This window comes from Xenopus laevis, chromosome 9_10L, assembly GCF_017654675.1.
Source record: "Xenopus laevis strain J_2021 chromosome 9_10L, Xenopus_laevis_v10.1, whole genome shotgun sequence".
Lineage (NCBI taxonomy): Eukaryota > Metazoa > Chordata > Amphibia > Anura > Pipidae > Xenopus > Xenopus laevis.
The window spans coordinates 46029119-46054359 of record NC_054387.1 but is presented as its reverse complement, the minus strand read 5'-3'; the positions used below and the strand labels follow the sequence as shown (position 1 = coordinate 46054359).

The 25241-nt window shown below is 41.5% G+C and overlaps 1 protein-coding gene across 3 annotated transcripts in view; it reads right to left on the bottom strand.

The window, feature by feature from the left end:
- The window catches only part of LOC108701095 (spermatogenesis-associated protein 20), a 36341-nt gene extending 11692 nt beyond the window's left edge, over positions 1–24649 (bottom strand). The window contains exons 1-15 of one of the 3 annotated variants that reach the window (XM_018235295.2): positions 24494–24649; positions 21257–21382; positions 20324–20388; positions 17557–17711; positions 17064–17207; positions 15393–15588; positions 14733–14863; positions 12899–13003; positions 12425–12499; positions 11566–11769; positions 10429–10621; positions 10076–10232; positions 8912–9120; positions 7301–7500; positions 6554–6634 (exon numbers count right to left, since the gene is read on the bottom strand). In XM_018235295.2, the coding sequence (XP_018090784.1) occupies positions 6554–6634; positions 7301–7500; positions 8912–9120; positions 10076–10232; positions 10429–10621; positions 11566–11769; positions 12425–12499; positions 12899–13003; positions 14733–14863; positions 15393–15588; positions 17064–17207; positions 17557–17711; positions 20324–20388; positions 21257–21382; positions 24494–24597 (2145 nt within the window). In that variant the 5' untranslated portion in view covers positions 24598–24649. Of the gene's footprint in view, positions 1–6553; positions 6635–7300; positions 7501–8911; positions 9121–10075; positions 10233–10428; positions 10622–11565; positions 11770–12424; positions 12500–12898; positions 13004–14732; positions 14864–15392; positions 15589–17063; positions 17208–17556; positions 17712–20323; positions 20389–21172; positions 21201–21256; positions 21383–24271; positions 24440–24493 lie in introns of those variants that run through there. The other 2 variants (XM_041577379.1, XM_018235297.2) reach the window with 2 other exon arrangements.
- Between the last annotated feature and the right edge of the window lie 592 nt (positions 24650–25241).

Below are 25241 nucleotides of genomic sequence, written 5' to 3'. Positions count from 1 at the left end.
CTGGTCTACTGAATAATGCTTTGCTGCACCTCCTTCTTATCATTGTCTTGGTGATCCACTCCTCCTGGGGGCACATGAATGAACAATTTCATTAACGATTAACAAATAATAACATGAAGAGATAATCCTTAAGACCATGTTCCAGCAAGGAGATCATTACCCTCTCACTTGATCTTCAGACTGAGATTTCTATTATAAGAGATTACGAGGTCTGGCACTTGGGATCGCTGTTGCATGACTGGGTATTGTACACAAAGCATATAATCCTAAACCTCACATGAAGTCCCCTGCAATCCCCTGAGGGATGCAGATAATTAGGAGACTGATTCCTATTACCCAGGTTGGGGGGGGGGGGAGAGAAATCTAAAATAACCAGGAAATTGAATTAGAATGAAGCTTTCCACTTTGTTTGATTTCTTTTGTCTCCCGTCGGATTCTGGTTCATTGCCTTCTCTTCCGACTGGGCTCAGGTCGGACAGATCAGGGGCTGACGCAGCTGTTCACAGGACGCTCATTTATTAATTGTGGCATCGGAGCGCCCTGTTCCCTGCTGCTAACACAACTATTCATACAACAAACAGGCTCTGTCTCAGAAGTGGGTCAGTTGTGTTAATCCTTACCCAGAGAGGCAGCTAGATAAATGCACCTGACACTGGCAAAGGACAGGGGGAGAGAAAGAGAGAGAGTGGGGAAAAGAAAGACAGAGAGAATGGGATGTTTTTACAGAGAGGATGGGAAAAGGAAAGGGACACAGCTTCTGAATAGAACAAGTGTTTGAAGGAAAGAGAAGGGAGGTAGAAGGATAAGGAAGAGAGATGAGTGCACGGCCAAATTAACAAAGCGGGACTAATGCAAAATACAGACTGTTCCCGAAACAAACAGCATGCGGTAACATCCCTCTTTACATAAATAATAATAAAGTTGTTCCAATACATCACCGGGGCTTAATGTGACATTTTAAATTGAATTCTACATTTGAAATTCATTTCTATGAGAATTCACATAAGTACTTTTCATTATGTATATATATATCTTTTTCTGTGCTGATACCGTCAAAATTGCGTTAGCTACAAAGCCGTGCCTTAAATATCAGAATGGAAAATGTGAAGGACAATGTATTGAACAGAGAGAAAAACAGCTAATATGGCAGACCCGGTGACCAGTCAGGCAGAATTTTACATTTCAAGCTCAATAGAAAGGTTGAAGTGAAAGGAAAATAAAGATCAATTGTAAATTGTTAATGTATATCATGTCATTGTTAGAGCTGCCCTGTGCACTGGACCATTGTAAGCACTGGACCATTCTCAGCTTGCATGTGTCCAATAACAGGGGGATCACATTCCTTCCTGTCACATCACATCGCACAGACATGAGAAAAGATCAGCCTATTCTCTGCCAGCATTTTTACACCATCTGAGAAAACACTATGGGTGGAATTCACAAAAGTGGAGAGAGCCCATTTTTGGAGTAATAGTGCTGGTAAACTGGAATGATTTCTTTCTCCATATTCACAAACAGAAAATCTGCCTGAATTCCGACTCAACCTCCACTTTTCATTTTTTAGTGAAAGACAGTTTACAGACACTTTTATGAAGTTGTCTTTCAAACTACATAAAAATGGTGCAAAAACGAAATTTTAAACGACATTTTCTACTGACATTTTAAAAATGGATCAAAGCTCAGTATAACTTTTCCCCATGTGTCAGATCAATTCTAAAATAACTTGCTCTGTTTTGGTTCTCCCAATCTTCACTTCATACCTCTTGTAGGTGCCCCATTGGGAATAATTAGCATATTAATAGGGATTAGCATTTTATAGTCAGGACACAGGTTTCTGTCTAAAGGTGGCCATACATGGAAAGATCCGCTCGTTTGGCGATGTAGCCAAACGAGCGGATCTCCCTCCGATATGCCCACCTTGAGGTGGGCAATATCGGGCAGATCCGATCGTGGGCCCTAGGGCCCAACGATTGGATCCTAGCATTCGGCAAACGGGCGGTCGGATTGCGGGACCGCATCAACGAACAGATGCGGCCGCGATCCGACGGGATTTTTAAACCCATCCGATCGAGATCTGGCCGACTTTCGGCCAGATCTCGATCGGGGAAGCCCGTCGGGGGCCCCCATACACGGGCCAATAAGCTGCCGACACAGTCTGTCGGCAGCTTTTATCGGCCCGTGTATGGCCACCTTTACCCTATAGGTGTAAAAGCTCCATTAACAAAACAAGTTAACACTGATTAAACAAAAAAAGTATATTTTATAAAATGTGAAAAGTTTTTAACTCAAACTTAGATTATTTTACTAGTTTTACATAGTTACATAGTTAAATCGGGTTGAAAAAAGACAAAGTCCATTGAGTTTAACCCCTCCAAATGAAAACCCAGCATCCATACACACACCCCTCTCTACTTTTCATTAAATTCTATATACCCATACCTATACTAACTATAGAGTTTAGTATCACAATAGCCTTTGATATTATGTCTGTCCAAAAAATCATCCAAGCCATTCTTAAAGGCATTAACTGAATCAGCCATCACAACATCACCCGGCAGTGCATTCCACAACCTCACTGTCCTGACTGTGAAGAACCCCCTACGTTGCTTCAAATGAAAGTTCTTTTCTTCTAGTCTGAAGGGGTGTCCTCTGGTACGGTGATCCTCTTTATGGGTAAAAAGGTCCCCTGCTATTTGTCTATAATGTCCTCTAATGTACTTGTAAAGTGTAATCATGTCCCCTTGCAAGAGCCTTTTTTCCAGAGAAAACAACCCCAACCTTGACAGTCTACCCTCAAAAGTTAAGTCTTCCATCCCTCTAACCAGTTTAGTTGCACTTAGTCTCTGCACTCTCTCCAGCTCATTTATATCCCTCTTAAGGACTGGAGTCCAAAACTGCACTGCATACTCCAGATGAGGCCTTACCAGGGACCTATAAAGAGGCATAATTATGTTTTCATCCCTTGAGTTAATGCCCTTTTTATGCAAGACAGAACTTTATTTGTTTTAGTAGCCACAGAATGACACTGCCCAGAATTAGACAACTTGTTATCTACAAAAACCCCAAGATCCTTCTCATTTAAAGAAACTCCCAACACACTGCCATTCAGTGTATAACCTGCATTTATATTATTTTTGCCAAAGTGCAAAAATAATTTTTTCAATTTATCAACATTGAACCTCATTTTCCAGTTTGCTGCCCAGTTTTCCAGTTTAGACAAATCACTCTGCAAAGTGGCAGCATCCTGCATGGAACCTATAGTTCTGCACAATTTAGTATCATCTGCAAAAATAGAAATGGTACTTTCAATGCCCACCTCCAGGTCATTAATAAACAAGTTGAAAAGCAAGGGACCTAGTACAGAGCCCTGCAGTACTCCACTAACAACACTGGTCCTATTAGAAAATGTTCCATTTACCACCACTCTTTGTAGTCTATCTTTTAGCCAGTTCTCTATCCAGGTACAAATACTACCTGTATGTTCCAGGCCAACATTCCTTAATTTAACCAGTAACCTTTTGTGTGGCACTGTATCAAATGCTTTAGCAAAGTCTAAGTAAATCACATCCACTGCCATCCCAGAATCGAGGTCTCTACTTACATTCTCATAAAAAGAAATTAAGTTAGTCTGGCAAGATCTATTACGCATAAAACCATGCTGGCACAAACTCATAGTATTATGATTTGCTATGAAGTCCAGTATCTTATCCTTTATTAACTCTTCGAAAAGCTTTCCTACCACTGACGTCAGACTAAGTGGCCTATAGTTTTGAGGCTGAGAAAGGGATCCCTTTTTGAATAGAGGCACCACATTAGCATTTTGCCAGTCTCTCTGCACTAGACCAAACCTCAAAGAATCCTGAAAAATTAAGTAAAAAAATTTGGCAGTCACAGAGCTAAGCTCGCTAAGTACCCTGGGATGAATACCATCTGGCCCCTGACCTTTGTTTATCTTAACATGTTCTAGTCTCTTTTGAATTTCCTCATGTGTAAACCATGCATCATTAGTTGTATTACTAGAATTGGGACTATTAAGAAGGAAACCTTCATTAACTGGTTCCTCATTTGTGTAGACAGATGAAAAATATGAGTTCAAAATCTGTGTTTTTTTTCCCAATCAACCAGCTGATATTAAAGGTCCCACCCCTTCCTGTTTAATTTTTTTACAATTAACATATTTAAAGGTCCCACCCCTTCCTGCTTAATTTTTTTTACTATTAACATATTTAAAAGATAATTTTGGATTCTTTTTACTCCTTGCTGCAACATCCTTTTACATATAAATTTTAGCTTGCCTTATAGCTTTTTTTCATGATTTATTGGCCTCCTTGTACATTATAAATGATTGGGCTGTCCCAGCTAACTTGAAAGCCTTAAAAGCACTCCTTTTGTTACCCACCTCAACACCAACACTTCTATTGAACCAAAAAGGTTTTGCTTTGCAACGACGTCCCTTGCTTGCCCGGATTTGTGGAAAGGCCACCTAGGCCCGGGCCTAGGGCGGCAGGATTTTAGGGGGGCAGCATGCTGCCCAACCAAACCCATATTGGTTCAAATGCACTGGAGATACAATCATTTTTAAAATTTCCCATGCACCGATTACCATTGCTCCAGTCCAGATGATGAAAATTTGCAGGAAGAAAGGGGAGGGGACAGGAGCGACGAACGGCAGTAGGCCTAGGGGCACCCACTATGTAAATCTGGCCCTGCTTATATCTTGTTACAGAAGTTGAATTACGCAAACATGTAGGCAGATTTAGAAAGCCCAGGTTATCCTGAAAAAAATGATGTATGATTTTCCTAGGTATAATAAACCCCTCCCCCAAAAATTCTAATTTGATGGCTGACTGACAGGTGTAGTAAAAGCTAAAGACAAATTCAGAAAAAATGTTGTGCAAAAGACAAAATCTAAAAACTGTCTGTTTAAAAGACAAATTCTGGAGGTTTGTAAATTTTTTTGTGAGAAATCTGACATTTTTATCTCCACTTTTATTTTGTCTCAATATCAACACTTTTTTGAATTCCCTTATGTGCCAGGGGCCTGAAGAGTAGGACAGGACTGCTGCTTACAATATGTACCAGATAGGATCTGTGCCACTGTGACAGAATGCTCTGTTATAAAGATAGCTAGAATCTCAGCCATAAAGCAGGACAGGACTGCTGCTTACAATGGAGATCAGATAGGTTCTGTGTCACTGTGACAGAATGCTCTGTTATAAAGATAGCTAGAATCTCATCAGATCAAGTAATATCACTGAATGATTTTGAACCACTAAGGATTAAAAAAAGGTACTTTGACAAGAAAGCCCAGTGGTTTTATATTGGCAATTTTATGGAAACCGCATTTATTTATATATAGAAACAAAGTGTATTAGCGTAATTAATGCCCTGCAACAGTGTAGGGTTTCCCACAATGCTAAATGGTAGCCATAAGAGGAAGATACAGTACATGTGAATATTGTATATTGTATTGTATGGTGGTGGTAGGGCTACAAAAGAAGCCAATCTAAACAATCCCTTCCTCTTGAATAACAGTCTGTGAGCAACAGGATAGAAGTTGCAGGCATACTGTATATATAATAAAAATTATCTATTTGCCCTGTTTGTGGAGAGATGGATGCCAGCAATATGAAACTGAATGCAGTTCACTCTCAGGCCTGAAGCCCCCCGTAGATGCCCATACTCCCCCTTAAGCCACCAACAGGAGAAAGTAACAGGTTCCTTTGGGAGTGGGGAGTGCAGTCCTGAGCTGGGTGTAAACAGCAAAGACATGTACTCACAGCTGTAATTAGTGCCGGAACAATCTATTTACCTGACAGCGTGCGCTGTGCAACAGAGGTACAGGCACCAGCTGCCGGAGCAGCAAAAAGTAGGGCAGCTGCAAAATGGCAGGATGGCGAGAGCGAGAGATCAGAGAGAGGCAGAGATAAATAGAAGGCGACAAAAGGAGCAGGGGGAAGGCGGAAAGAATCAAAATGCACAAATTGGTATTAAGGAATGAAAATGAACGAGAGAAGGGAGATGTCAGAGGAAAAAAGACCCAAAGAGCAAAAGTGATAATGAGAATAGAAATGACAGGAGGGACAATGAGAAAAACACAGTGGTGAGAGAGAGAGACAGAGCAAGGGGTGAGATAGAAAATATGAGAATACAAGGAGGGAAGTGTTAAGACAAGTCAGTTTGAGAAGCCAGCTCATAAATATATATATAATATTATATGCTCCCCCAATAAGCGGGTTCTACTCATGCACACAAAATGCCACTCCCTACTTACATTACTGATAACTTTTCTTGCACACACAGGGACTGATGAAATAACGCTGTACAATCGACACTCTCTGAAACACACCTCAAATTCAAAACAAAAATCAAAGGGGAAAGGCTGGCTATTAGGTCCAGCATTAAACTGGACCCCCTATACCTAGTGAAGTCCCCCAGCACCTGCAGAGACTGCTTTGAATAGTGGTACACCCCTGGAAGACATATATAAAGGCCTTGGGTCGATATCCCACACACAGGGAAATGAAGACAGTGAGGTGTTATGAAGCTGTACCTTGTTAGGGACGTACAGGCTCTGTGCAGTTTCTAGCAGTTGTCTAGTGTTTGGATCGTCTCTGTTCCCACAAACCACCACCTGGGAATAAAGATGGCGGACAAGTTACCATTCCTTCCATTTTATGGTTTGCACACACAGAGCAGCCACAAGGGATACTTTGGTAGCAACTTTCATTTAAAAGTAATCAATAGCAACATTCTCAGTTCTTATCTCCTCCAGCTAAATATACAAGGGGTATTGTATTGTGCAGTGAGATGCTTTATTTGTTATGACTGTTGATACAATTACAGAAAAATAGCATTATAGATTATTCGTTGCAATACCACTTCTCACCAGCTCTGGACAGCCGCTTTTCTAACAGCGCAGCAATAGAACAGCTCCAAAATCTGATTTGTGCTGCAGATAACACATTTAAAATGGAATATTGTAAGAATAAAACATTTATCCGACAGTCATTGTTTTATGCAACTGTTTGGCCTTTACAATATATTTCATGATACAAAGTGGGTATGCATCATATGCAATAATGTAACTCTAGCTACAGTAAGGAAGTAAACAATTGCCTCATATAATCTACTTGTTTCCCATACATTCTATCAGGTTTTACTTTGATATTTATATGCATAAATAAATCTATACAAAGATTTTTTTTTTTTATAGTGTACTGGATTCCACCCGTAATTTATATACCATTATTATTGGCCACAGGGCTGCTCTTGAGAAATGTCAGCAATTATTTTATACCTGTCTGACTGTTTGATGATAGATCATGTTCCCTCGAACCATCTCAGGAAGAGAGGCCGGGACCTTAAGCAACCGTTCTGAGAAGGCAGCCAGTATCTGGCCTGATCTCTCCATAAATTCCGTACGACCAGTGTAACAGGCCAGCCGCAGGAGGTTAACCACAGACACTGAATTTCCGCTGGGCTCTGCTCCATCTTGATCTGTGAGAAAAGAAAGGGAAAACTGAGAGCCAGGCTTGGAACAGGCTGAAAGGAACAAGAAACTCATGTCTAGAGCAAGGCGATGTGAAAAGAGTGAACCGAGGATAGAAAAATGAGTTCCCCACAACTAGCAAAACTGTAATTATAAAGTCCACACAAAAGAGTCGGCTCTACGTTTTGCAGATGTGAACATCTAAGGAGGAAGCTCAATAACACACCACATACATGTATTTACATCTTAACTATGCAGGCTGCTATTCCATAGAATACTTTCAAGATGTTATTATATCCCACTGCTACTATAGACACAGTCTCCAGTCTCCCTACTATACATGTTATTCCACAACCAAAGTCCCTTCCCAGAGACTATTATCCCACTGTTACTATAGGCACAATCTCTTCCTACTATACCTGCTATCCCACAGTCACAGTCCCTTCCCAGAGACTATTACCCCTCTGTTACTATAGGCACAATCTCTCCCTACTATACCTGCTATCCCACAGTCACAGTCCCTTCCCAGAAACTATTATCCCCCACTGCTACTATAAGCACCATCTCTCCCTACTATCTCACAGCCACAGTCCCTTCCCAGAGACTATTATCCCAATGCTACTATAGACACCATCTCTCCTTACTATACATACTATCCCACAGCCACAGTCCCTTCCCAGAGCCTATTATCGCCACTGTTACTATAGGCATCATGTCTCCCTACTATACCTGCTATTCCACAGCCACAGTCCCTTCCCAGTGACTATTACCCCACTGTTACTATAAGTACAATCTCTCCCTACTATTCCACAGTCACAGTCCCTTCCCAGAGACTATTATCCCACTGTTACTATAAGTACAATCTCTCCATACTATACCAGCTATCCCACAGTCACTTCCCAGAGACTGTTATCCCACTGTTATTATAGGCATCATCTCTCCCTACTATACCTGCTATCCCACAGACATAGTCCCTTCCCAGAGACTATTATCCCACTGTTACTATAGGCACCATCTCTCCCTACTATACCTGCTATCCCACAGCCACACTCTCTTCCCAGAGACTATTATCCCACTGTTACTATAGACACCATCTCTCCCTACTATACCTGCTATCCCACAGTCACAGTCCCTTCCCAGAGACTATTATCCCACTGTTACTATAGGCACCATCTCTCCCTACTATACCTGCTATCCCACAGTCACTGTTCCTTCCCAGACACTATTACCCCACTGCTAATGTAGGTTTCTGTTTTATTATCCCCAATAATATAATACAATCAATCCCAAAGAGAAGCAATCAAATAAGAAACAGACAAAGAAGTAAAATAAATAGAGCTGAAAACCAAAAAAAAGCACCAAATTAAAGTTATCTTTGCTGATTGAAAAAGTGGTACAGATCAGCAAGGGAAGCCTCACCATCCTTCAAACGCAGGAGAATACTTGAGTCGCTGGCATCACTAGAGAAATAACCAGATCCTTTTGAGTCCCAAAAGAGTTGGTCTTGCTTGTCCTGAAGCTGGACAGCCCATTCAAGGTAAAATTCATCCAAACACGCTTCATACAAGTCCAGTAAACCTCGGATGAGGAAGGCATAGTCATCAAGAAATCCTGGAACTAGATCAGCACTAAGGGACAGGGAGAAAATGCTTGTTACTAAATAATATCTACACTACACAGAACAGCCTACATATGAATATGTAGGTGCGGGACCTAAAATGTAGCTACTGTTGCCTAAAAGGAAACTTGGGTACATTTTAGCCATGTTACACTGACTACTACACCTTGTTATACAGCTTACCAAAGAAAAACACCCTAGTAAATCATTGTGAGATAACTCTAACTACAGATTTATACAGAGGTGCACAGAAGAGGGACAGGGTACCATACAAGGTTTTCTTGTGCATCATTTACAGAAATGTTCTTCCATACAAATGGGGCACACACCCGTGTCTACATTATCCGTGAGGAGGCTAGTATATCGTTCTGCAGTATTCCGGCCCAGTAATGGCAGCCTGTGGCCATCCTGCTGTTGTTAAACTTATACTGCCAGAATCCCTTGGGGTGGGATTCAACAGCAGCACAAAAGCTGGACATCAATTCACTGAGCAGCGATAAAAGTGTGTACTTAAGAAGTGCTGTGTCAGAATATACTGCCAAGCAAGTACAGCATGTCTTTCTACAATGTGTATCTGTATACCATGTGTCTGCAGTATATCGTCTGTGTTCATGTGCTTGTTGTGCGTCTTTTTTTTTTGCCTGGTTGCACCCTGCTAGGATGAAAAGTGAAAGCCTCAGATGTTCCTCCAGAACTAACAAGGTCAGACTCCCTGCTGCTATATTCTGCTCTTATCATTAAACAAATATGATCTTTGTGGAATCCTGCACTGTTTCCTAGGATGTTTCCCCTCCACAAAGAATAGTACATTCACCCTGTAAATCCCAATGTACCATAATTCCCCAAACTCCTCAATGAACACTGCCTCCTTTGGCTAGTGAAGAATTAATAATTAATAGAGAAATGTATTTCTGGAGTTCATTATGTCAGCAATCTTGTGACCTTGGACACTGAGCTGCGCTTACATTGGTTGATGGCTCTTGTAGAAGCTTCTTAACAATATCCCGCTCTTCAGATCATACATATTTTCATGCAAGAAGGAAGCTGCCAATTTGGCTCTCTCCATGTACCCTTCATCTCGCAGGATGACTCCGCAGCGAGCAAAGCCTGAGATCATTAAGCCTGCAGAAATGGAGCGCAGAAACGTAGGTGAACAAAATCAAATATGGTATTAACTCATCATTGTCTGATAATAAACTCTCTTTAGGTGTATTCTGGAAGTCTTTAGCACTGAAGCATAGAGAAGACCAGGATTCACTAACACACAGTTTTGAATCAGACACAAAAATAAGTATCTTTAATTTTTTGTGAAGCCAACCATTCCAAGAAGCCAAAATTTTGGTGTCTCTCAGGGGTGGAGGACGAAGCCTGCGAGCTTCATATAATCGATCCCGACACATGCTAAGAATTTTTTGTACCCGAGCAACATCCAGGCCAAACTTAGCAGCAGTGAGCTCCAGGGATGAACGTATGATGAGTACGTTTTGGCCTTGCAACTCTCCATGAACATCCTACAGCAAAGATACAAATTATTCATTAATTATTTACCAATATTCACTATGCTGAACATTTTGCAGAACGCTGTATGTAGGAAAAGAGAGCTATGCTATAAATATGGCTTGCCCCAGTCCTATACCTACTGAGCAGTTAGCGGTTACTGAATCATTACAGTTGGACGAAGGTTAACGCCTGATTAGCTCACAAGGGTTACTGATTTGGGGTAAAAAGAATGAAGGAAACTGGTACACTTTAGAAGTTTAAAAGAACTCACCACATCATACAGTAGGTCCAGGGGCACATGCCCCAGACCTTCAGCTCAAGGGACAATGCAATCTCAGTATTTGTTGACAGGTTGGCACAAAATTGGACCACAGTCGATTACTGCTGCTTTTAATCTTTTAATTGAAAGAGGTTCCAACACCCCTTACATTACAGTTCTGCGCGGGTCCATTTTTTGTAACCCGTACCCGCAACCTGCTATCTGCAACCCGGACCCGCATTCTTACCCACTTGGACGCGCTACCCCACCCGCAAGTACCGGAGCCGCGACCCGCTGACCATCAAGAATCAGGAAGTGAAGTGACATCATTGGAAATAAGCATGGTCGGAAAAAAGGAGTGAAAATCGATACTGAGAAGAACATAGGCCCGACCCGCGTCTATACCCCCATCTGGAACTTCTACCTGCAACCCGCAGGGTACCGCAGGTTTTTGCGGGTAAGCCACGGGTACCCACCCCGCTGCAGGACTCTACCTTACATTGTGCAAAAAAATTATAGCCTCTATCAGGTTATCTGTTTTGTATTTGATGTATTTTCTAGAAGCATTACAGTACATACTATATTGCCTTTATCTGTTAGGGTTGGCCATTCCTGTTCGGATCTCACAGTGAAATATGTCCGTATTCTATTATCTACACCTTTCCCATGGCTAGTTGGCAAATGCCCTCTTCTTACCTGGCTAGCAGAGATGTTGCCCTCCTTTTTCACACCGTAATGATGCATAAAGATGTCTCCAAAGGTGTTACCATTTGTTTCCTCAATATCCAGTAGCTGCTGGATTTCCTTAGCTGTCCATATGGCAAAAGCACCCTCTTTCTTTACCTTGGACTGGGCATTTGGGAGAGAGTCTGCATCCTCTGCACTATAGAATCCACCAGCCTGTCAAAAACATACATACATTCATTCATATATCATGTCTGTAAAACAGTAGCAATGGATCAAAATAATACCAAATACCAATAACTGGGCAGTTTTTAATGGCATATACTGATGCAAGTTAAAGGGATGGTTCACCTTAAAGTTAACTTTTAGTATGTTACAGGATGGTTAATTCTTAGACACTTTTCAATTGACTTTCATTTTTTTATAGTTTATGTGTTATTTGCCTTCTCCTTCTGACTTTCTTTCAAATGGGGGTCACTGACCCCAGCTAAAAACAAATGCTCTGTAAGGCTACACATGTATTGTTATTGCCACTTTTTATTACTCATCTTTCTATTCATACCTTCTCCTATTCATATTCCAGTCTCTTATTGAAATCATGGTTTGTAGGGTAATTTCTAAACTCTAGAGCTGCTGAATAAAAAGCTAAATAACGCAAAAAACACAAATTACTTAATGACATTCGGTTGCAAATTGTCTCAGAATATCTCTCTCTACATCATACTAAAAATTAATTTCAAGGGTAACAACCCCTTTAACTACTGATTGGTTGCTATACTGCATTGATTTAAAGACGTCAGTTAAAGGGCATCCGTACCTCTCAAGGTATATAAAAAAAATCTATCTTTGAAAGATTAGAAGAATATCTTACATCATCACTCAGATGTTGAAGCACATACTGTAGTATGTCATGGGCAGTGTCAGCAAAGATTTCATTCCCAGATATCTGAAAGAGACAGACATGGTGAGCGTTTTTACCAGGAAAATCGCTCTTACTGTAGGACTGCTACTAATCATCGTTTTACAAATAAAGACTTTTGGAGAGGTGCTGGGAAGTAAAGTTGAGTTGAAAAACAGCTGAAAATCTGAAGGGTGCTTTACATATATAAGCCACAAAGTCTATTTTACTATAAGGCTCATCACCTCTAAAAACAACTTGGTCTTTCCACATTTTTGGTGATATTAGGTAAAATTTTGAACTGAGGATTTTAGCACATGTTGCATGAAATTATTCTATTATAGTAGATAAATAAAGTTTTTCATGTATCCTTATTATTCCTATGTATTTTTCCTTTGTTTTTCCTTTGTTATTTCTAATATATCCAGACAATACAGATTAGGTTACCTGAAAGGCTTCTGCATATGTTACACCTAACTGGGCTTGATCATACAGCATTTTTTCAAAGTGAGGCACATGCCAGGTCTGGTCAGTGGAGTATCGATGAAAGCCCTGAGGGAACAAGCAGCAAGTCCATGAGATTGTGTGCCCATGTGGCACAACTAAAAGCACTGTCAACAACTGTTGGAACATGTTAAGTGCCCTTAACTTATTAAAAGGATACTGTCATGGGAAAACATGTTTTTTCTTTAAAAAATGCATCAGGAAATAGTGCTGCTCCAGCAGAATTCTGCACTGAAATCCATTTTTCAAAAGAGCAAACAGGTTTTTTTATTTAATTTTGAAATCTGACATGGGGCTAGACATATTGTCAGTTTTCCAGGAGCCCCCAGTCATGTAACTTGTGCTCTGATAAACTTGAGTCACTCTTTACTGCTGTACTGCAAGTTGCAGTGATATCAACCCCATTCCCTTTTAGCAGCCTAACAATAGAACAATGGGAAGGTAACCAGTTAGCAGCTCCCTAACACAAGATAATAGCTCCCTGATATATGTAAGAACAGCACTTTCAAAGTAAAAATCCAGGTCCCACTGCAACACCTTCAGTTACATTGAGTAGGAGAAACAATAGCTTGTCTGAAAGCAGTTCCATCATGAAGTGCTGGCTCTTTCTGAAAGCCCATGACCGGGCAAAATGAACTGAGATGGCTGCCAACACACCAATATTACAAAAAAAATACCCTTATTGGTTCAGGAATTATATTTTATATGGTAGATATTTGCAGTGTAATTTAGAAAAACAAAACAAAACCACCATACAAATCATGACTGCATCCCTTTAAGGACACTCAAATATTATATATTTTGTGCTGCAGGGCACTATCAAAAGCCCACAGAATTGGCCAGAATGGTAGAGACAGGCATCTGTAGGGTAAAGTGAGCAGATTGGGTAAAGTGTTCAAAGTGAGAAGAGAGGCAGAAGAGAAGATCAGATATTTACAGGTGGTCCACTGGTAGAGGGCACTGGAGAAGCTTTAGAGTAGTAGTAGTAGCAGAAGTAGTGGTACAGCACTAGATGGCTTGCTCATGTAGGGCAGTTAAGAGAGAGGAAGCCATATAGCAAAGGGATCAGACAGCACTAGGTGGCTCACTGCTAAAATGCAGTGTAGAATTGAAGCTTTACAGTATGGGACCAGACAGTACTAAAGAGAGAGGAGTGGAGAAGAGAGCATGCTTTACAGTAAAGGATCAGACAGTACTATATGGCTCACTGGCAGCGAGAAGTGGAGAAGAGTAGAGGCTTTACAGTTAGGGGTCCAATAGTACTCCACTCTACACTCTGGTGCAGTGGAGAAGACAGACAGCCTTGTAAATAGGGACAACACATGACTTGGTGGCTCACAGGCTGTAGAAGTGCAGTGGAGAAGAGAGAAAGTTTTTTAGTAGATACAATATCCTTGCTATCCTACCTTATTTTTTCCATACCTTTCCAGTTTTTCAGTTATTCTGACAATTTATCTAGTAAGTAAGGTTACCATTACCTAAAAGCCTTCTGTGTTAACTACAGTAAATTGTACTTGGTGGCTCACTAACAAAGCACATTGAAGAGGAGAGGAAGCTTTACAGTAAGGCATCAGACAGTACTTAGTGGAAGACACATGGACAGAAGAGAGTGTTGTCTTAAAAGTAAGGGATCAGGGAATAACTGGTGGCCCAAGAGTGATCAAGTCTAATGTTTTCTCATGTATGGGAAATTAAATTATTAAGTGATGTAACAGTAGTGTGTATGTAACGGATGAAGTAGGGAAAGCATTGAAGACAAAGGCTGTCAGGAGCTTACCTTTCCAATATGATCATGGATACCTCCATACATCATCCATTTCAGTGTATGGACTGCCATATGCAGAGCTTGAGTGCCTTCCGGGCTTCCTTTTCTTAAAGCCCACAAACAAAAAAGGAAGCTAAAATTCACTGAAGAAAGGAAAAAGTATTTTAGGTCTGTCTACTGTCTGGAAGCTTGTATATAACATGGAAGTATGTATGTATGTATGTATTATTAGAACAAAGGTACAAAAAGATTTGGAGGCCCAATTACTATATCCTGCTTGGTTCTGTTGGTTTTCTCTGCTGGCATTTAAAGGCCGATACAGTCCTCGTCCCTTCTGTGTGCACAGTGGCAGGAATGAATTTGATCCATGGTAATATTATCAGCACTGCTACACAAACTTGAAAATGATATCTACAGCACATTGAATATAAAGTCTGTCCTCCATCAGAGAAACTTCCTTCCCATAGGGCAAAATACAAGTCCCAGTGATAAGATCAGGAGCTTGTGTATTAATACTACTGGCCCACTATACTACTGGACACATACTGACACAATCATCAGCTATATGGATCAACATGCCTGAACAAAATCTTTATTATTTCCTGAGTATTTTAATTGGAAAAAAAAATTGGCAATAATATCTCACCAAGTTTCAGATTAAGATATACTAACCTGGGGTGGGAAATTTGGGAAATTCTCCAAAACCCCCATACTCCTCGTCGAATATTCTTTTCAGCTGCTGGAGGCATTGTTCCTGCACCGGGAGGCATGGTGGAGGCTCATCACCTCTATCGATACCAGAGCTGCTCTGCAGTACACTCAGAATGTGCTCACTTCTCTCACACAGGAAGGCCCTGTTCTCTTTCCACTTGAACAGAACAGAGTAGGGAACACTAACTGTGCTGTCCAAATTCTGTGGTACCAAGGACCAGAATTTTTCTGGCTTACATGGTGGAGGGCCGATAATGGAAGCCAGTGTTGGCCACTCCCCATTTTTAAACCACACCATGTTATCATAAGAAATGTTAAGACGACACATTAATGGTGGTAGCACACACAAAAAAGAAATGGTTGATGCTCACTGCAGGGATATCACCCATCCCTCATACATGAAAAAGTTTGTCATATTAAGGCACAACCGTAAACCTATATGCCTCCTCCTCGTCCCCTGTGGACAACACAACACCACAGTACATGATTAAACACCTTAAGGTCCCCTAACAACAATTTCCAAATGCTAACAAACCCCCAAAGCAAATACTACCAGGCTCACATCTTACAGGCACAGTAGGGCACACACAGGCAGCTTAGGGCAGGCAGAGTATGGCGCGCACACAGGGAGCATAGGGCAGACAGAGTATGGCACACTCTGGGAGCATAGGGCAAGCAGAGTATGGCACATGCAAAGAGAATAGGGAAGATAGAGTATGGCACACACACAGGGAGCATAGGGCAGGGAGAGTTTGGCACACACAAAGAGAATAGGGCAGGCAGAGTATGGTTCACACACAGGGAGCATAGGGCAGGCAGATTATGGCACACACAAAGAGCATAGGGCATGCAGAGTATGGTACACTCTCGGAGCATAGGGCAAGCAGAGTATGGCACACACGAAGAGAATAGGGCAGGCATAGTATGGCACACACAAAGAGCATAGGGCATGCAGAGTATGGCACACACAGAGGGCATATGACAGGCAAAGTATGGCACACACAAAGAGAATAGGGCAGGCAGAGTATGACACTCACAGGGAGCATAGGGCAGGCAGAGTATGACATACTCCAGGAGCATAGGAAAGGCAGAGTATGGCACAAACAGGGAGCATAAGGCAGGCAGAGTATGGCACACACAGGGAGCATAGGGCAGGCAGAGAATGGCACACAGGGAGCATAGGGCAGGCAGAGTATAGCACACATAGGTAGTCAGAGTATGGCATACATAGGGGGCATAGGGAAGGCAGAATTTGGCACCCAGGCAGAATAGAGCAGGAGACAGGGAAGCCTATTAGTCAAAGATGTACAGTTCATACAGTGCTACATACAGTGACACAGTGCTGGTGTCCCTCCAGCAATTGGGTCTGAGGTGTGAACAGTACAGGGCTTTAGGGGTGTGAACAATAGAGGTGTCACATGTGTGAACGATGCAGGGGGAATTAATCTTTGTAGTGATACCATTTAAAGCTGACACAAGGTAAGCAGTCACAGCTGCCAGACTTTTAATACGGGGAGCTAGAGAAGGGGGGGGGGTCATGGGCCCGCCATTCGGACAGCACTGCCCTAAACAATTACAAACATCCAGTAAGACCTTCTGTCCTCTCCCCCTTTGCACTTATGCAGGACATACCTGTTCAGCAATTCGCAGCAGAACACTTCGAAAACTGACCCTGCGTACACCATCTTCAGGTGGAAAGTAGGTCCCACCCACGAAAGGTCGGAGGTCAGGTGTAAGCCAAACACTCATGGGCCATCCACCACCACTATCAGTAGCCTGTTCAACATAAACAAAGTGGAGGAAAGGGGGCAAATTTAAATATTAAGGCAAGTGCTTCCATATGCAAATAACTGTTTATAGAGATAAAATTAAAAAACGTTTGCTTATATGTAATACGGTGTGAGTAATAGTGACTTGTGATATACTTTTCCTATTTCTCATGACTGCAAAAAAATAGTCCTGTCTGGTTTTATGGCATAGTTTCTATGATCAGAGCAACCATCGCTATTTACCTTTTACTTGCAGCCTGGAGTGCTCTTTGAATGAAGGAGACAAGAAAGGTTTCCGGAGTATACCAAACATTTAAAATGCATAAACTAAAACATTTCTTTCAAAATACAAATACCTGGAGGAATGTCATGTACACCTCGTCTACATCAGGCCTCTCCTCTCGATCTACTTTCACGCATATGAAATTTTCATTTAGAATCCGTCCAATCTCTTCATCTTCAAATGATTCTCTCTCCATTACGTGGCACCAGTGGCAGGTGGAATAGCCAACTGCAATCACACAGTCACAAGCAAATCATCACCCCATTAACAAAAGCCTTGTCTGCACAATAGTATAGAATGAAATTACCATAACTTAAACTGGCCCTGTCACCCAGGCACAAAAAACTGGATTAAAAAGTTCTTTTCAAATTAAACATGAAATACAAATTCTTTTTTTTTTTTTATTAAAGCGTTCGTAACTGTTATAAACTCGTTTAAAAATATCAACTGTCAATCAAATATTGCCTTAGGCATAGGGGTGGGGCAAGCAATTGCTTTCACTTTCCATTCAGCACTTCCTAGATGTCACTGCTCTTACCACATTCCCCCAGTTCTCTTAACCATTTAATTGTGTAATTGGACATCAGGTCCCCCATTCTGGTGCACAAACAAGATTCTGAGATGATGCAAGGCTTGCCTTAAAGGAACAGTTCAGTGTGAAAATAAAAACTGTGTAAATAGATAGACTGTGCAAAATAAAAAATGTTTCTAATATATTTAGTTAGCCAAAAGTGTAATATATAAAGGCTGGAGTGAATAGATGTCTAATAAAACAGCCAGAATCCAACTTCCTGCTTTTCAGCTCTATAACTCTGAGTTAGTCAGCGACTTGAAGGAGGGCCACATGGTACATTTCTGTTCAGTAAGTTTGTAATTGATCCTCAGCATTCAGCTCAGATTCAAAAGCAACAGATATGACCCATGTCGCCCCCCTCAAGTCACTGATTGGTTACTGCCTGGTTACCAGGGTAACCAGTCAGTGGAAGCCAAGAGAGCTGAAAAGCAGGAAGTAGTGTTTTGACTGACATGTTATACATCAAATCACTCCAGCCTTTATACATTACATTTTTGGCTAACTAACTATATTACAAACATTTTTTATTTTGCACAGCCTATCTACTTTCCCAGTTTTTATTTTTACACTGAACAATTCCTTTAATAACAGTGTCCACAAAATGGCTCCTGTCTGCTATAATTATGAGTTCCCAGACTGATGGAAACGACATTGAAATTATTTATACAGTGTAAGTAAAGTTAATTTTGCTTGACTAACACAATAAAATTGGATTTGGAATATTTTTGGGTGACAGGTCCCCTTTAAGCTCTATTATAAACTAACACAATCGGTTTATGCCCTCCATTTGAAGCTCTAGCTACTATTCAGAACAGAGCTCTTGACCTGCCCCAATAGACCAGCCTTGAGTTTTTAATGTGAAAATGAGTTCCTTTTAAAAACATTAACATATGAGCAAGGAAAGGTCTATAAAACTCCTGTTGTAAATCACACAGCCAGTGTCTCTTTTGGGTCACACACATAAAATGCCATATGGGATAGAGAAAAGAAATCCCACAAAGGTGAGGCCATACCCTGAACACATGCAGGATTGCTCTGCAGAAAGTACAGTGTTCTGCTTTGTAAACAATGAGTTAGATTTCATGGATAGCTGTACCTGCTGATTTGTGCTTAGTACAGGGTAATGGGGCTGGAATACAGTGGAACCTTGATTTTACATTTTCCAGGAATTGATGCTGTTTTGTCGCAGCCCCATTCAGAAATGTTTTTTTTCCTTTCCCGGAATTTACGTTGTGATGTGGTCCCCTGAAAAAGTAAAATCTGGGTTCTACTGTAGTTTTATGGTATCTTTTTCTACAAGCTATGGACATAATTACCTGGCTGGTTCTGCATAACTGTGCCAACTACTGGGAAATACTACAAAGCCATATGTTTATAACAAATCTTAGGAGAGGCTCTGAAAAAGCTCTGGGGGCTGTTCCTGTTGGTTTGTTCTTAGTAGAGGGTAGATCTGAGTCAGTAACACATTCACATAAGCTAGGGGAACAAGGCAAGATGAAGAGAATTACACATTCAGCTCAGTACTTCCATTAGGCCATCGCTCTGCAACCTATTTCCCATTGGACCCAGTTAAATTCTGGAAAATATATGAACAGTGTAGTGTTTCTTTAAAAAAATGTATATTATCCTCCCTGTTTTATTCACACAGTGTCAAAAGAACTTTGTGCCACAATAATGATCTTCTGCTGAAGGATTCTGGGAGCTGTAGTTCAGCCACAGGCTAAAGCCTCCTGGGGTAAATACTTGTGTGATACATATAAATAATTGCAACTGTCTCTTGTTTACATAAGCACATGGCTACAATTACATTTTCTAACATTTTCTGGCACAACAGATTCGGATCCTCTTTCCAATGGTACACCACCCCACCCACCGTGGTATCATGCCAGTTGTGTACATTGCAATCCCCTTACTGTCCATTCACCAGATTAGGAGACAGAGATGAAGACAAACAACTGTGAGAGGAGTTTATTGGAGACAGACACAGCTAAAAGCAAAGGTTAAATGTTTCCCAGCAAGTGGCAGCGCCTGTGTTTGGGGAGACCTGTAGCCAGTCTCTGACAATGCCTTTTATTTATAGAACAAGACTTGTTTTTGTTACCAATTCATTTATCCCTGGAGGTGCATTCTTATTCTAAGTGCAGTACGGGGCACAAGGTCTCACTCACAGCCCTCTAGCTCCCCCTCTGGGACCTTATTAACGTTACACATATGGCTGCTGTGCTTGCCTGACCCCAAAGCAAAGAGAAGGTTCACAGCATCTTACCGGAGAGAAATATTGGCTTCATCTCTCTGGCTGCCCTGCTAAAAGCCTCCTGACCCCACGGATACCTGCAGGGTGAGACAGATGTGAGTATGAGCACAGTAAAAATGGCAGAGCATTCCAGTTACTGATAAAGGGGAAGTAAAGGTTTTCCTTTAAGTTTAGGGATGCAGCCAGAATATATATGTGTTTGGTACTGCTTAGATGCTATACACATGACGCATAAAAGTGACAACACTGCTAGTCATCATGTGTACTTGCCTAACATTGGATGTGGAATCAGAGCTTATAGATCCTAAATGTTATTATAGAAATAATACATACATAATAAGAGCCATGAATACCCTGTAAATTATATTCTTATATTGGGGTTAGCTATGTTTTCAGTTAGCATTGGCAATTAGTATATTAGAAGTAACTTTGAAGTTCCATGACCTGTATAAAAGCACACAGCCTTCCATTTTGTTGCCTTTATGTGGTCATGAAACTTTTCAGTGACTTATAATACTGTATCCTTATATTTTAGACATTATATCCTATATATTACAAATGTACCTGTTCTAAGTGATTCCAACCTAATCTCTAAATTTAGAGAGAAGCCTTTAGTTCTCCTTTAAATGGGTTATTTGTAACAGCGGCAGGTTGGTCCTTCTTCATGAACGAGAAACTACTGTGGAGGCTAGGGACCCAGATGCCCTGTTATTTGTGCTCAACCATATTATAATACACAGGAGCTGTGAGTACATAAAAGCTACTTAGTGTAACATGACTGAAGTTGGTGTATTATAACTAATAATGTATCCCCTGTTATATAGTATGAGGATACCAGGAGTCATCTCAGACTTCCATCACCTGTATAAAAAGCACTAGGCCTGTGATTCTAACAGCAGATCTACTGGGAGATAAAGAGATCCCACGTTTATTTCAATGGCTAACCAGTCAACAGGGTTCCTTGCATGCTGCTGAAGGTACAGAGACTTCTCGTGGATAAGACGATTAACGTGGCCTGACGGTGTCTGGGTACTGCTGGAAGCCATCTTGTATCCTCCAAATGTCCACTTCCTGCAAAACAAAGGCAACTGTGACCAGAGGGTAAGGGCGTGCAACGTTCATTGACTAGTTTCACACACCAAAATGAAGGGCACATGTTGTAAAGAGGATGAGCAAAGTGATTGTTATGAAAAACACAAACCAGCCTGGACCACATGTTTCGCAATTTGAAGACGCCCAACACAAGAAATGTGCGTTTTCACTAGGGATGCACCCAATCCAGGATTCGGCCTTTTTCAGCAGGATTCTGCCGAATCCTTCTGCCCGGGCCAAAACGAATCCTAATTTGCATATGCAAATTATGAGAGGGGAGGGAAATCGTGTGACTTTTTGCCACTAAACAAGGAAGTAAAAAATGTTTCCCCTTCCCACCCCTAATTTGCATATGCAAATTAGGGCTCGCTTCGGTATTCAGCCGAATCTTTCACAAAGCATTCTGGAGTTTGTCCGAATCTAAAAGAGTGGATTTGGTGCATCCCTAGTTTCCACACACCATGGGTGCACTTGAAGGGTTAAAGCACCCATGGTGTGAGAAAACGCACCTTTTGGGAAGCTGAAACATTTTGGGGGCATTGTGTTGACTGGGTGATTAGTAGCTTTGATGGTGGTGGAATTGCTCCCCTTGATCTGAGAGACAATCACCTGGAAATAATGGTACACTCTAATGATAAGCAGTTCAGAAATTTTCCCTAACCAATCACATCCCAATCAAACCTAAAAGCTGTGGACCATTTTTTGACCTGAAACTGACATCATAGATAGAGGACCTCTAGTTGAGGACTGGCCACATCTCTAAGTGATGAGCACCTGATATATAAGAGCACCCACACCTCATTCCAAGCTACTGTTTATCCTTTCAGTTTGGTAGATTCCAAGTGCTTTGACACCAGCCCATGGGGCTACTAATGACCGAGAACTGGCACGTGAAAAGATCAGGACCTCTCAATGGCATGGGAATTGTTCATGGTCATAATAAGTCAGAGCAAACACAGTCATGAGTAATAACTAATTTCAGTCACTAATGAGTTACCTGCACATTGACTGATATGGGACAAGAAGACTTATGTCTCAAGCTAGCCATTAGCTCTTGCCTCATTCCCAGCATAATATAGTGCCACCCAGATTCATTAGTGACACATTTAGGGCTCCATTTATCAGTATTTGAACAAGAAAATCAAGAGTTTTAGCATTTGCCTCACAAACTGTTTATTCTGCATTTATTTCCTATTTATATACATGTGATTCCAATTGTTTTTCTTTTTTTTTTGTCCTATTATTTTCCTTGTTTGGCTTTTACCAAAGTTTTTAAACAACTATTTGCAATGAAAATGCAATGAAATAAGAATGCTGCATTTGCTACTATTGCTTGGCATGCTGGGTAATTTAATGGCAGTCATGCCTGTTACAAGGATGGGTTATAAAGCCCTAGTTTCTCTAAAGCAATACTAATTTACCAATGTGTATGGGGTATTGCTGAACCTCACACCAGGTTAATAATCTAGTGTAAGGTGCGGAGCACATCATCAGAGAGCATAAGGTAGCCCTGTACCTTCTGCCTGCCATAAGGTTCCTTATGTCATATATTCTATATAGGCACCAAGAGTCTCATCCCTAGGGTGGGAGCTTTAGAGGGTGGCCTATAAGAAAACTGTTCATAAAAAATTCCCTCAGCTCATCACCAGATACATGCAGCTAAATCCAGTGGCGATTGACAAGGGGGGAGGGTAGGCTTAAATATATATAATATATAGCTTTTACTATGCACCCTAACTTGAATATCTAAATGATAGATGCCTATGTGCCCTCTGCCAAATGCAGGCAGCACTGTATTTTTGGTGAAGGTGCAGATCCTTGAGGTACATTCTGGACCCAAAAAAAAAACATAACCATGGACAGAAAAGAAACACGGCAGCTTGCCCCAGAGCTAACCTGCCCATTGTAAGTGTCTAATCGTGGAAAGCAGCCCACTAAATAAAGCCCCACAGAAAGCACTGAACAGTGGGAACATAATGCCTTTTCCCTGGTGGAAATGATGGAGGGATTAAAGAACCAGAAACCCCAAAATGCAAAATAGTTTTCTGTGCATTTAAAAGAAATGTTCTGTTACCAGTAACTAGTAATGACTTTTTTTTTTTGCTTCAGGAACTGGAATATATTTTATATAAATGACCTGCCGGGTAGCAATGGGTGCAGCCATTCTTGGACTAGGCTATAGAGTACAGGCAACAGTGTGTGGAGTAAATGGTTAGGGAGGGAAAAAACCAGGCCTCAAAACTCGTTCCTGGATTCTTCCCATAGAAGGGAAACCTCTCATTTAAAGCAGTTAGGGATGCACCGAATCCAGGATTCAATTCGGGATTCGGCCTTTTTCAGCAGGATTCAGCTGAATCGAATCATAATTTGCTTATGCAAATTAGATGTGAGGAGGGAAATCGCGTGACTTTTTGTCCCAAAACAAGGAAGTAAAAAATGTTTTCCCTTCCTACTCCTAATTTGCATATGCAAATTCACCGAACTCAAAATAGTGGATCGGTGCCTCCAGGCCTGGATCTGTGGGTTCTGGCAAATGCCAGAGGGGCTGCTCTAAGGTCCCAACATAGACAGTCAGTATTTATTGGGCTAGTGTTGGACTATTTGGGCCTGAGTACTAGGAATGTCAGGGCCTATTATGACTCTCAGTCCAGACCTGGGGGCATCCTTAAAAGCAGTAGAGCATAAGAGTTTATTTGCAAGTACTGAATGGGCAGATACAAACTTTCAGTCTAAAAAACAAAATTTTATGGCGTTACTTGTCCTTCAATAACAACAAATCGCAACCACAAGAATTGCGACAACGCCACAAGATTAGCCTCAGCGCAGATAGACGCACAGCCCTCAAGAGCGACTTCCAAACGGACTAACCACAGCCAGCGAGAACAACAAAGCCCAAGTGGAGAACAATATCAGCGGTCCTAAGAGAAACCAAACTAATGATACTCTTATTCCACTGTCAACTAGCGCGCTGGTAGTCTTAAGTACCAGTTCCGCACTACAACTCCCAGCATGCTCCAGGGCTGCGCTTGATCAGATAGAGGGGCGCAAACAAGACACCTCCTAACTTTAAGTCACCCCTAGCACTCTCACCCACGGCCGGACCCGGGGTTCCTTAGAGTCGGGAACAGCTCTAGAGTAGCCCGGGGCACAGCACCCCTTGCTGCCCTGCACAGGCTGGACACACATCGGAGCATAACCAGAAGCGGAAGTGAAACGAACAAGCGTCGAACAATACGAGGGGCGTGGTTAACGGGGCAATGGTGCCGTTGAGTGGGCGGCCCTTATGTGTATGCGTCCGGGCCGTGGCGTATAATAAACTATTTGAACATTTCGTGGTCTAGTGTTCACTGGAGTTGCATACCTCCCAACTGTCCCTTTTTCGGAGGGACAGTCCCTCTTTTGACAGCTCAACCCGCAGTCCCTCATTTGTACTGGAAAGTCCCTCTTTTCTCTGCACTGAACAGCCAGAAAAAGAAACAAAGTTTCTCACTTAATTGGCTTTTAGCAGCGAGCCCAGAACAGCTAACAGGTGCAAATAAGATACTTTGTAACAATTTTGAGACACAAAAACACAGTTTAGATAAGGAGAAATATTTTCAAACTTTCATAACCTGCCATTTTTTTTGTCCCTCTTTTTACTTCCAAAATGTTGGGAGGTATGCAGTTGTAGTCTGGCAGCTCTCTCTTCTAGTGATTAACATACCCTGTCAAATACTCACTCGATGCTGGGTAATTCTGTCTTATTTGATTAAAAATGGCAGATAAGCTCACTCATTTCTTGAGATAACTGCCCTGTGGGCTCAACATTACCAAATACACCTTGCGCTGAGACTCCCTG